This window comes from Onychomys torridus, chromosome 10, assembly GCF_903995425.1.
Source record: "Onychomys torridus chromosome 10, mOncTor1.1, whole genome shotgun sequence".
Lineage (NCBI taxonomy): Eukaryota > Metazoa > Chordata > Mammalia > Rodentia > Cricetidae > Onychomys > Onychomys torridus.
The window spans coordinates 71,412,547-71,425,784 of record NC_050452.1 but is presented as its reverse complement, the minus strand read 5'-3'; the positions used below and the strand labels follow the sequence as shown (position 1 = coordinate 71,425,784).

The 13,238-nt window shown below is 45.8% G+C and overlaps 1 protein-coding gene across 3 annotated transcripts in view; it reads right to left on the bottom strand.

Moving 5' to 3' along the window:
- Nucleotides 1-11,733, bottom strand: part of Evi5 (ecotropic viral integration site 5) — a 161,857-nt gene extending 150,124 nt beyond the window's left edge. The window contains exon 1 of one of the 3 annotated variants that reach the window (XM_036200503.1): nt 11,543-11,733. In XM_036200503.1, coding sequence (XP_036056396.1) covers nt 11,543-11,593 — 51 coding nt within the window. In that variant the 5' untranslated portion in view covers nt 11,594-11,733. Of the gene's footprint in view, nt 1-5,077; nt 5,623-5,688; nt 5,956-11,542 lie in introns of those variants that run through there. The other 2 variants (XM_036200505.1, XM_036200506.1) reach the window with 2 other exon arrangements.
- Between the last annotated feature and the right edge of the window lie 1,505 nt (nt 11,734-13,238).

Genomic DNA, 13,238 nt, shown 5'->3' with positions numbered 1-13,238 from the left:
CCATGCCTCAGTGAATAAGGTGAAAAGTGATCAGGAGGGCCCCCAAAGCTACATACACACAGATGCAAACATGTACTACATACACACAAAAGGTGTATATTTAAATTATATAAGCTTAACCTAAATATATTATTTCTACTTTATCAGGAACTATAGAGTGAAAACTCTAACTAAAAAAAAAATTCTATCATTTGGCATGGCATAGTGATGCACCCGTTTTCCCCCACTTGGTTTTTCGAGACAAAGTTTCTCTGTGTAGCTTTGGAGTCTGTTCTGGAACTCACTCTGCAGACCAGGCTGGCCTTGACTTTTCCACATTTAGGATGAACAAGTGCTTTAGAGAAATTATCAAATAGTTCATTAGGCTGAATTATCTTTAAATAATTTCTGCCAGGCAGTGGTGGCGCATGCCTTAATCCCAGCACTCAGGAGGCAGAGGCAGGCGGATCTCTGAGTTCGAGGCCAGCCCGGTCTACAGAGCAAGCTCCAGGACAGGCACCAAAACTACACAGAGAAACCCTGTCTTGAAAAACTAAGGAAAAGAAAGGAAGGAAGGAAGGAAGGAAGGAAGGAAGGAAGGAAGGAAGGAAGGAACGAAGATAGATTCCAATTCTGAGGTGCTTGGACCTGCCGCAACTGATTGTACCAGGCTTTGCTGACTCCCCAAGAGAGGCCTCACCTTTTCAGAGGAGGAAATGGGGCATGGCTGGGGGAAGCAGGAGGAGGAATGAGAGGGGGATCTGTGGTTCCTATGTAAAATGAACAAAATATTTCTTAATAAAGAAAAAAAGTGAGATAAAATTCAATTGATCTGAAGCACTGGTGATGGGTAAATTTTCACTTAATAAATATGTTAAAAAATAATAATAATTTCCACCGGGCGGTGGTGGCGCACACCTTTAATCCCAGCACTCAGGAGGCAGAGCCAGGTGGATCTCTGTGAGTTCGAGGCCAGCCTGGGCTACAGAGCAAGATCCAGGAAAGGTGCAAAGCTACACAGAGAAACCCTGTCTCGGAAAAAAAAAATTAATAATAATAATAATAATTTCCAATTCTGACACTGTAGGATTCTGGAACAATGAACACTTCTAACAGGAACGTGAGAAGAACTGGTCTTGGTAACAAAAGCCTGTAATCTCAGTCGAGGGAGATGAAGAGGATCAGGAGTTCAAGGTCAGCCTGGGCAATACGAGTCTGCCTCAAACAAAACAAACACAGTGAGAGACAGCTTGATCAAAAGAGTAGTCATCTGCCCAGCACCCTAGCAAACACAAATGATCAACTGCAGGAAGCACGTGAGACAGCAGTGGAGGCAGGTAAGAACACATGTGTACAACACAAGTTAATGTGCAGACTGCACACAACCTACTTGGCTTCTTCATACAACACTACTAAAACACTGGTGTTTAGTTCTGCTGGGGCTGGTAAGATGGCTCAGTTGATCAAGCAGCTTGCAGCACAAGTCTGAGGACCTCAGTTCAAATCCTCATCTCCCACATAGAGAGCTGGACACAAAGCAGTATGTGCCTATAATCGAGGCACTGGAGATGAAAAACAGGAGGATCCCTTGAGGCTTGAGGGCCAGCCTAGCAAGCTCCAGATTCAGTCAAAGAGTCTGTCCCCAAAACTAGGAGAGTCAAGCCAGGCAGTGGTGGCACATACCTTTAATGCTAGCACTAGGGAGGCAGAGGCAGTCGGATCCCTGAGTTACAGGCCAGGCTGGTCGATGGACTAGTTTCAGGACAGCGAAGGCCACACAGAGAAACCCTGTCTGAAAAGACAAAAGCAAACATAAAACCCCACTGATGCAGGCCTGAAAGATGGCTCAGTGGTGAATGTGCGCCATGCGAGTCTGGCAACCTGCGTTCAAGACCCAGAACCCCTGCAAAAGTAGAAGGGAGAACCCACTCTACAAAGCTGTCCTCCGACTGCTGCACACGCACCATGGCATGCATACCCATGTACACACATACAGACAGACAAACTCCAACAATAATTTAATTCAAAAAATCAAGATGCTGCTAGGTGTGGTGGTGCACCCCTTTAATTCCAGCACTCAGGAGGCTGAGGCTGGCTGATCTCTGGGAGTTCAAGGCCAGCCTAGTCTAGAAAGAGAGTTCCAGGACAGTTAGGGCTGTTACTGAGAAACTGTCTCAAAAAACAAAACAATAAAAATAAAAATTCCAGATGCTAATATTTGAAATAGATCAAAATAGCACATACCACTAGGCAGAGGATAAATACACTGAATAAAAGTGCACATAGAATTCCCACCACGCTTTGATTCTGCATCAGTTACACGGTGAAATCCTCAAACCATAATACTGTGAATTTTATTTTTTATTCTATTTATTTTTTGGGGGGGAGGGGGCAATGTTTTTCTGTGTAGCCCTGGCTGTCCTGGAACTCACTCTGTAGATGAGGCTGACATGGAACTCAGAGATCTGCCTGCTTCTGCTTCACAAGTGCTGGGATTAAAGGCATATGCCACCACACCAGGCTTAATACTGTTAATTTTATCATAAGTAATAACATCAGGTTTTCGAAGAACTAGTGCATCGGTCCTATTCCTAGAGATACTTGATGTATTCGGTCTAGCAATGACAAGGATAATTTTTTTCAAGCTGTCCATGAAACTCTAATGTGCAGCCAAGGCTGAGAACTATTGCCTGAGACTAGATTATAGGGTAAACCTGGACTGTAACCTGAGGCAGAACCTTCTGTCCCATACACATGATTATACCCAGCAGTCGCTTCCCAAATTACCACTCAGGAGCTTTTATTAATTATAAATGCTTGGCCGAAGGCTCAGGCTTATTACTAGCTGGTTCTTACATTTAAATTGACCCATATTTTTTATCTATACTTTGTCATGTGGTTTGTGGCTTATTACCTCATTTTCTACAAGTCTTGCTTTTGCAGTGGCTGGCTGGCGTCTGCCCTGACTCCGCCCTTCTTCATCTCCGTCTTCAGTCTGAATGTACCACCTAACTTTATTCAGCCTCACCAGTGGCCAAACATTTTATTTATCAACTAATGAGAATAACACATATTCACAGCATACAGAAGATATCCCACAGCACTGGACATTAGTAAATCCTACTTATAAAATTGGGTCTTCCAATTAGCTATCAGGTGCTCTCTCTTTAACCAAGAACAGAAAAACAAGTAACTGCCAGCCAGTCTTGAGAAGATCTGCTACTAATCAAGCTGTATTACCAAGCTGAAAGTTAACGTGGAGGAAGCAAATCAAAGAAAAGAAAGCTTAATAAAACTATCTTTAACATCCTCAGAGACCAGAGAAGACAGGGCATCCACAAAACAAGAGATGGCTGAATCAGTGACTGACAAGAGGAAGAAGCTGAACACAGCCCAAGCTTACAAACGGGAACATGGCCAAGAAGCAACTAATTTGGACCACTCACAAAAAGCCCCAAAAGACTAAAGACCTGCAGGACTCAAGGTCAGTGGTGAAGAGGTTAAGACATTTAGTCTAAGGGGTACAGTTAGACTTTCTAGGTTCTCATTCCTATCCTCTCATAATTTATTCCTGGAAACACTGACCTGGAGCGACTCCAGACTCAAGTAGAGTGAGGCTGAAGGCTGAAAGCCAAGGGATTAAGCAGAAGTGTTTTTAGCAAACAGCAGCCACCCACTGCCCATTTCCTCTGCCCAGCTTTCAGAACACTGGCAGCCAGATGGGCGTTTCAGGTCCCTTTACCCAGGGGGTACATTCCAAGACATCCAGTGGATATCCAGAAGCTCCTTCTCACCGCAACTCAGCACAATGCGGCTGTGCTGTGCAGGCTGAGTGCCACTGCAAAACTATCAACTCCGTGATCCTTCCTTTGACAGGTTGAAGATTGTTCTTAGCAGATCCTAGCAACATGATGATACTGTTTTTTAATTATTAAGTCAAGGAAGGACATTCAGGTCTTCACTTCAAAGAGGCATTTTGCAGCTCCACTTCTGGCACATTCAAAAGTGAAGTACTCTTGGAGCCATGTCTAAGTAAGAGATACTTGAACACAAGCACTGGAATGCCAGTGCAGCCGACCTGATGACCCCAAGGGTTACTGACAACTTCTGTGTACAGCCTAGATATCCTGGACAACGGAGTAAACGGCATCCCACTTGGATAGTGTTCAGCCTCTCAAAAATGGCATGTAATTTAAAACTTAAACACTAAGTGAGCGAATGTGTATCAAGTGCTCAGAATGGTGACAGCCAAGAGTACCTAAATAAGTTCATTTAAAAAAAAGTTTAAGACTTCTAAGTTGCTTATTACTGGAATTCTGCAGATATTTTCATACTACTAATAAAAGAAACCTTGGAAAGTAACACAATTGCTCGTGTAAGGACGGAGGTTCTGTCCCCAACATTGCAAAAAAAAAAAATTTAAGCATAATCTGTAAAAGAGGCACTTCTAACAGAAAAATGGTTAATAAAATAACCTTAACTTCAATCACTACAAAAAATGCAAAATAAAACCACTCACTGATAAAGTACTGTATCTACCACCCAAATCACAGAAATTTTTAAGAAATGATAAGCATCATCAGGAAGCACTGGATTAACTGGAGTTTCACTTGAGTACTAAGTGGTACAAGCGCCTGGGGAAAGGCCCCAGAGTACCTGAAAATAGAAATTTAAAAACAAAACAAAATAAAACAATATCTACTAGAAATAGTGGCAATATCCTAGAAGGGGGGGAGGAGGGAGGAGTTTGTCAGCAGCCTGGGCCACACAGCAAGACTCTCACCCAGGAATAAAACCAAATAAACTTAAATAAATAAAATAAAATAAAAAAAAAAAAATTCCACTCCTCAGAGGAATACATCCCAACTTAGTAATGTCTATTTCTTCTTGGTCTGTGGCGTTTCACCTGCAAACTTAACAGGACTGCGATCTCTTTCTGCAGATAACACCTGAATACATTTTCTACGATTTCCTTGACACAAACTCCTCAGAGAAGGCGAGCATGTTCTGTTTCACAGAAAGCAAACTCCTAAAACACTAAGGAATGTTACCTCACACAGTTGAAAAACAAAACACCAAGCAAAGATTAAAAAACTACCCGAAGATCATGCTTCTCTAACTTCGGGAAGCTCTGGGACTCACTCCCCTCCGCGGAGAGGAGAGGCGATTATTCTCCCCCGCAGCTCCAAGGAAACCGCTTGCGGCTCCTTAAAATTCCCTCCAGCAAAAAGCGGAGGACAGCCAGGGAACCGGTGCGAAACTTTTGCTGAACTTCTTCTCTCCTGCGAAAGGACGCCCGGCTGAGATGAGCTCAGGTCAGGGAAAGCAGCGCCCACACCTCCACCGCCACTAGCCGACCGCCGGAAACGCGCGGGGACTCTGAGGCTAGCCCCGCTCGTCCAAGGTGACTCGGCGCCCGCCTCCCGTCACCTGCCCGCAGCCACCGCCACGCGCAAAAGCCGGCGGCCGAAGACAGACGCCAACTTCCCAAGGAAGGCGCTCCCGGGCCGAGAGCGCGGGCGCACCGAGGGGTCTGTCCTCGAGGAAGCGCCCCCGAGGCCGCCCGGGCCGGCCGAGCGCAGGGAACGCAGGCCCCGGCGGGCTCGCGCCGCCGCAACTTCGGCCGCGGCCCCGGGGCGGAGAGCGCGGCCCTCGGGGCGGCGCCGCGCTCGCCCCCTCCCTCGCCCGGCCTGGCGCGACGCCGCTCACCTTGGAAACCTGGGGTGGACGTCGCCGTCAACATGAACTTCCCATCCAGCCGGCGGCCGCGCCGCCGCCTCCCAGCGCCTCGGCCCGGGCCGGCCTGAGCGGGCCGCGTCCCCTCCCGCGTTCCCCGGCGCGCGCCTCCCGCTCCGGAGCTCGGGAACTCGGGGCCGCCCCCGCGACCCTCAGAAAAGCGGCTCGCCGCACTGCCCGCGACTCAGGCGAACCTCGCGCAGCCCCTCGTCCGCGCTCGCCCGCTCGCCCGCCCGCCAGCCCGCCAGCTCCGCCCGCTCCGCCCGGCTCCGGCCGGGCCGCTTCAGGAAAGCCCAGGGCGCAGGCGCGGCGCGGGCCTTAAAGAGCCCCGGCCAGCCTCTACGGCATAATGGGTTCGAGCAGGTTAGAGCCCCGGCCGGGTTGGCGAAGCAAAAGCAGAAGCCGAAGGGATTGGACCGCGGGGAGCGGAGGCGGGGAGATCCCTCTCTGTCCTCCGCCCCTCTTTCCAAGCACCCTGCCTTCGGCCCTGCAAACTGCTGACTCCCCCGGTCGCCAGAACCGCCCGGTGCCAGTCTGGGCAACAGGAGGCACACCCCCGCGGAGCCCCCCCCCCCGGGCGACCACCCCGCGCCTGGCTGCGGGCTTCCGGGCCAGGGGCGCGCAGAGCGGACGCGCAGCCTGGCCACCGCTGCCCCGAGTCCAACTCGCAAAAACGTTACTCAAATGGCACTCGCGGTGGTTAAACAGGTCTTCCACCAAACCTCTGCACACACCTAACCTCTGGACACCGTGGGTTCGTTCGGAGTCCCACGGAGGGCAGAAGGCGGGCAGTTACCCAACGCCAACCAAGTTCTTAGAAGGGAATCACTTAGTTCTGGACAAAAACAGCCTGTTCATTCGGGTCCTGTCTCAGTAAGAGCAGGCAAGAAAAATAATAAAGGCAATGTAAATTATTTTTGTTATACACGTAGAAGTGATCATAATTATAGTAATTATCTTCGTGCAGTCAAAAAAAAGCTCTAAAATTGTCTACTAATCTGATACCCCTGGTTTTTTTTTTAATTATATTTGTAAGGCCTGTCCAGAAAAAGTTCCACTATAATAAGCACTTCTAGAAACGAGTATTTTTCAACAAGACTAGGAAATAAGAAATGGGAAGTAAACCATGTCCTCCACCCAACTAAGAAACCTTTAAAAATTTCAAAATAGTCGAAGCAATTTTTTGCATAACTTCAGGTCATGTTATTAAAGTCAATTTAACAGCTTCATTGTAACTAAATGCATCGTGCGTAACAAAACGAAGCATTTTTTTTTAATCTACCTCTCCAATTTCCTTGCAGATCCTGTTGCTCTTATCTGCTAATTTCCTTGAATCTGCCCTATGTCCCCCATCACCAACCACCCTAGTCAAACTTGCTCTCGCCTGGACTCTAAGGACACTGACCTAGTTTATGCACAGCCCTCCGACCCTTCTCTAAATCTCCTCCTGTCACAGGAAGAATGTTTGTGCGGAATACTGTGTCATGTGACCTTGTCCCTGTCCTAACCCAGCCCTTCAGGGCCAAGCACCTTGCCCCCACCTCTGCTCTCTGCTCTCTGCCACGCTGACCTCTTTACCCTGAGCAGTTAGTTTCTCAGCGCCTCAGCCGGAGAGTTTTCTCAGACTTCAGTTGCCTGGAAAGCTCTCTGGCCCTCCTCTTACCCTGGTCTCTGGGTCCAAGCGTGCTCTTTGAAGGCCCTCCTGCTAGCCCCCTCAGTCACCTTGCGGGGAAAACGCTTTGTTGGTTGGTTTTTTGTTGTCTTTTGGGAATTCTTGATTCTCCTACTAAACACCTGGCTCCATAAGACAGGAGGTTGGTCTTACTTGATCTGCAGTCACATTTTCATATTTGTTCAATGAATTCTACTATCATAGATTAGAGAACTTGAACTAGACATGGCTTAAAAAGTTACTGGCATCTCAGGTCATGTCACGCTTTGACACTTGGAGTCAGAACCTAAAAAGAACACTAGTTATTATAGAAATAGATTTTAAGTTCTTTTAGTTGGGGTGTACTAAGATTCTTTGGATAATATTTAAAAGAGTGCTCAAACCTCTCAGTTAAGAAGGATATGCCAGGCAATGGTGGTGCAAACCTTTAATTCCAGTATTGGGGCGGCGGCAAAGGCAAGCCTATCTCTGTGAGTTCGAGGTCAGCCTGGTCTACAGCTCAAGATCCAGGACAGCCAAACACAGAGAAACCTTGTCTCAAAAAACAAGAAACAAACAAACAAAAAAAAAAAGGATAGCTGTAGCTGTGGACACCATGAAACTATAAACACTGGTTGTTTCTGAAGTGGAAGATGGGGGAATTAAGAGTGAAGCATTTCCAGAGATGGGAAGAAGACTTTTTTTTTTTTTTTCAGAGCTGAGGACCGAGCCCAGGGCCTTGTGCTTGCTAGGCAAGCGCTCTACCACTGAGCTAAATCCCCAAACCCAAGGGAAGAGGACTTTTTTACGAATACCCAAAAGGCTTAAACTAGTGCTTTTCCATTTTTAAGTATGTGAATGAAGTATCAGTTTTAAAGTGAATGGTAACAAGATATATAGTGTGCAATTCCATGTATGCAAAATTCCAGAAAAGGCAAAACTGAATGTAGTGAACACATCAGCCCTAGAGGAACAGCTCACTGTGCTCAGCATGGTACAATGTCATTCTTTTCAGATACTGATCTCAAAATAGTGGTCCTGAAGAGGGCCATTGGCTCCGGCGCTGGCTTATGCCTTTCTTTCTCTTGCCCCAAGTGTGCCAATTTATTTGGTAGAAGAGCTTACACTTTAATGCCCCACTTTAATTGCTAATTCTAACACTGCCGAGTGCTCAGGCGCTTTCGTAAGTGATTTTCCACGGTGTGAATTCTACTCCAACACTACCTCTGCTCCTGCCACTGGGCTGCTTACACTCTGGAGTCTAGTCTAGATGATCAATCACATGCAGGAGACAGAGGAAGTGTGCCAGTGGGCAGCAGCACTGTCTTCAGTTAGCAGCTCAAAGCTCTCTGTGTTCCATACTACATACTCTCAGCATGGATTTAGGTCACTATCTAGGAAGGAAACTTCTCTAACCTGCCAAGGGTTAAGTCACAGAAAACCATGATGCTGACTGCTGAAGGTGTTCAAGCCAGGCACGTGAGACCCATTAGTCACCAAAGAAAACAAGGGAGGCATTCTTCAGAGAGGTCAGATCACCCCGGGAAGGGAGGCAGAACTCATCGGCCAGGTCAAATCCGCAGTGAACACCACCATCCTCACCCTGAGCACCTAGCATTTGAATTTCCTTAGGAAAGCAGGGCACTCATTTCTATTCTAGGATTACACTGTCTAATTCAGGGGCCATGAGAGCCACTAGCCACATGTGACTGCTTATACCTCAACAGTTTCAGATTCTCAGTCACACTCACACGTTCCAAGTGAAGTAACAGCACCTGTGGCCAGGAGCTCACAGACAAAGCAGGTTGCCATCTGTCGGAAGTTATATAGGTGGCACCGTTCCAGGAGAAAGAGGAAGACAAGCCACCAAGAGTCCCAGATGGTGGTCAAAACTTTGTGCTTTGGAAAAATGAAGGCTCATACTGAAAGAGTTACAGCACGCCTCATTAGGCTCTTTACTTACCACAACAGGAATCTAAGATACTCATGGCACAAAGCTGGGGCCTCTCCACTTACTGGGGTTCTAAAAATGGCTGCAGCTTTACCATGCTACCTTCACCACACATCCACTGATTGTAAGACATGAGCAGCACCTTAGGAAAACACACTGCAAGGCACACACTCTTGTGGCCACCTCTTGACCTCTCCTCTTCCTCTCTTTCTGCATGTGTCTATGTGGTTTGTGTGCCTGTGTATATGCCTGTTCACATGGGTATGTGCATGTGTGTGGATGCATGTGTGTGGATGCATGTGTGTGGATGCATGTGTGTGGATGCATGTGGAGGCCTGAGGCTGATTATTGGGAAACTTCTTCAACCACCCTCTTCCTTAATAATTGAGGCAAAGTCTCTTGGTTGAACATAGAGCTCTTCGATTCAGCTGATCTTAGCTAGCCAGCTTGCTTCCAGGATCCTGTCTGGGCCTTCCGAGCTGGGATTATGGGCAAGCTGCCTAGCCATTCAGTTCTAAGGATCTGAACATCAGTCTTTACATTTGAGGGTTAAGAACATTGCTTGCTGAGCTATAGCCCCAGCCCCACTTTATCTCTATCTTTAAACTCCATCCAACAAAATAACAGCTTTTGAAAGCATACCGCCAAATAGGACACCAATACCGTGCCAGTTTCTACATCACCTGATAAAAGGAGAAGTCTGTTTGTTTCTTGACTTCCTTAAGTATCTGTTTTAAATCAAGATAAAATTTGATACAGCTATAATTAGTAATTTAACTTAAACTATCGAATTTTTTGGAGAACTAGTAACTTCCATGTTTCATACAGCAAATGACTCCAAGTTGTAATCTACATTTTTAAGCATACTTGGCAAAAGTATGTTTAACCTCCTCTTCTATTCCATAAAACAGTTACTAATATCTACTTAAGCACTGAACTGATCATTAAGTGGAATGAATATGCATGGCATGTAACACTCACCAAGTGGTAGTATTTGCAGTTGCTATTTTCCAAAGCCTCAAAGTACCAGTGCAAATATTAAAAAGACTCTGAATTAGAAAAAGAAAAAATCCTGACTCTACCACTCATTTGGATTTTAATCTTGTACAGTTCTGTTTCATCATCAGCCAATTACAGCTGAGAGCCCAGCCAGGGAGATGGCTCAGTGAATACAAGCACTAGCCATACAAGCCTGACAGCCTGCATCCCTGGGACCCACATAAAAAGCCGTGGCATGCATCTGTAGTCCCTGAACTTCTGCTCTGAAATGGAAAGCAGAGATGGAGAGTCACCCAGAAGGCTCACCTACCAGCTAGCCTGGAATGCACAGTGGCACAAACAAGGTGGAAGCTGAGAACACAGCTGACCTCTGACCCCCATGTGTGCACAGTGGCGCCCATTCACCTGCATTTACCACTCATACACACACTATCCACAAAGTAAGGAAGCTTGAAAAAATAAAAAGTTAAGTCCCCAGTGACAGATTTGTTGAGAGATAAGCTTCTGCTTCACATGAAATGGTCTGTGTCATTAATGCCAAAGACAAAATGTATTCAAGGTAAATTAGCCCTGTCTTCATTTCCATCGAAACAAAACCACTGTTGCTGTATAGCATTTTTAGATAGAGCCATATACAACCCAGGTTGGCCCCAAACGTGCTATGTAACTGAGGATAACCTTGATGAACTAGTCCTCCTGCCTCTGCTTCCCAGGCAGGTACCACCATGCCTCATAACCTTGCAGGAAAATTAACTTCACTTTTTTAGTGGCCTGCATTCTGAAGCAGAAGGATCAAATAAGGAAAGAAACATCTGTCAACATTGCTAGAATTTGTGAATAAACATTATGGCAACCATTTTCCTTGACTAATCTTTCTCTCTGTGTGAGAAATTAAGAGCCTAAACAAAGTAGTCCTCTGTTCATTGAATAAATAACAGCAAAGAAACCATTGAAGTACAAAAGCTAATTATTAAAACACCTCTCTTGAAGGTGTGGAATTAAACCTACGCTTTATATAACTTCTGGTTGCTTATGTGAATGGCCACAGTACAATGAGATAATATTCTTAAAATAAAACTGAAGACATATTCACCAACTGCTACTGTGCTTTAAAGATAAGTGAGGCATGCAAATTCCAATTCAGTAAAGACTGAAATTCCCTGCTGCAATAATTGCATTTTCATAAGCACTATAGTAAAAAGAAAAAACCACTTTTAGACATTTACCTGCCTCCTGTTAGGGTTTGTAAAAGCAGCAGTCATTTTGCTGGTGACCATGATGAGCCGGGAAGACAAGGGGACTGGGGATTTGAATTGAATTTACAGCTGACTCATAGGGAGTGTTTACATCAAGGTTGCCGCTGGGTTCCACCCACTGAACACCCTTTCAGCTCCAGCCTGTGCTTCTGTGAGGTAGTAACTTTAAGGGAAGCTGGGACTGTGGAGGATTAGGAAAACAGAAAGCAAAGCCTTTTGAGAATCTAGGCATGCTAACAGATGCGGGTTTCTCCTCATCCCTTCCTCCCTCCCCCTCCCTTTCTTTGGCTTGTGTCAGAATGATCAAGTCTGAGGTGCCAATTTTGAGGCGCTGGCTTGAGGCTTCTCGAATTTGTTACTCTGACCTTGGATTTTAACCTCAAACAAAATTATTAATTTAGCCGGGCGGTGGTGGCGCAGGCTGTAATCCCAGCACTCGGGAGGCAGAGGCAGGAGGATCTCTGTGAGTTCGAGGCCAGCCTGGTCTACAAAGCGAGTTCCAGGAAAGGCGCAAAGCTACACAGAGAAACCCTGTCTGGAAAAAACAAACAAACAAACAAAATTATTAACTTATCTCTCTGTGTCTCTCCCTGTCTCTGTGAGTGTCTCCTCCTAGAAGGAAGAGGAGGCTTGAGAGGCTCAGCATCCTTCACCTGTGCCCATGTGACCCCTCCTGAAATGACATGAGACATAAACTATTTACTGAGATAGTTGAAGATGCCTGTAAAGGTCTGTGTGTGAGGAGGGAAATTCTGATGTTTTAGCTACCTTTAAGTCCCCCATGCCTCTCTGTAAATTACCCCAATAAACTTGTTGAAGACGTATGAATGTGTGTGTGTGTGTATGTGTGTGTGTGTGTGTGTGTGTGTGTGTGTGTGTGTGTTTTATCTATATGCTGTTCAACTGTGCCAAATACTTTTCCTAAGAGGAAGGGCAGTAGTGACTACATTTTCAGCTCTATAATAATGTAATAATATTACAAGCATTCACACAAAATGGCCATTCTTAGGTTGTGCTCTAGTGGTGGGTGGCTCAGTGGTTCAGAGCACTGGCTGTTCTTTCAGAGGACCCAGGTTCAATTCCCAGCAACATGGCCACTCACAGCCTCTTGTAACTTCAGTCCCAGGAGACACCTGACCCTCTCTTTTAGCCTCCTCTGACAGCAGGCATACACATGATGCACAGACATACATGCAGACAAAACATTCCTACACAAAGATAACTTTTTAAAGGTGAGAAAACTGTGCTGACCCATAGTCACAACTGATAACAAAAGGAAACACAGAATCCAAGTTTAGGTCTCCCTTGACTATAAAACCTGTCTCTGGGAAAAAACCAAACAAACAAACAAACAAAAACCTGTGTCATTTGGAGTTATGAAAATGTGGTACCTGTTTTCACACTCTGATATAAGAAAATATAATTTGATATTAAAGACAAATAGAAGGGGCTGGAGAGATGGCTAGGTGGCTAAAAACACTTAGTGTTCTTGCAGAGAACCCAGGTTACACTTCCCGTATGGTATCTTACAACCACCTGTAAGACCAGTTCCAGGGACTCTAACACCCTTTTCTGGCCTCCACAGACTCCTGCACTTACATAATACACAGACATACACTCGGGCAAAACATGAATAGCATACAAATAAAAGAAATAAATATTTTGT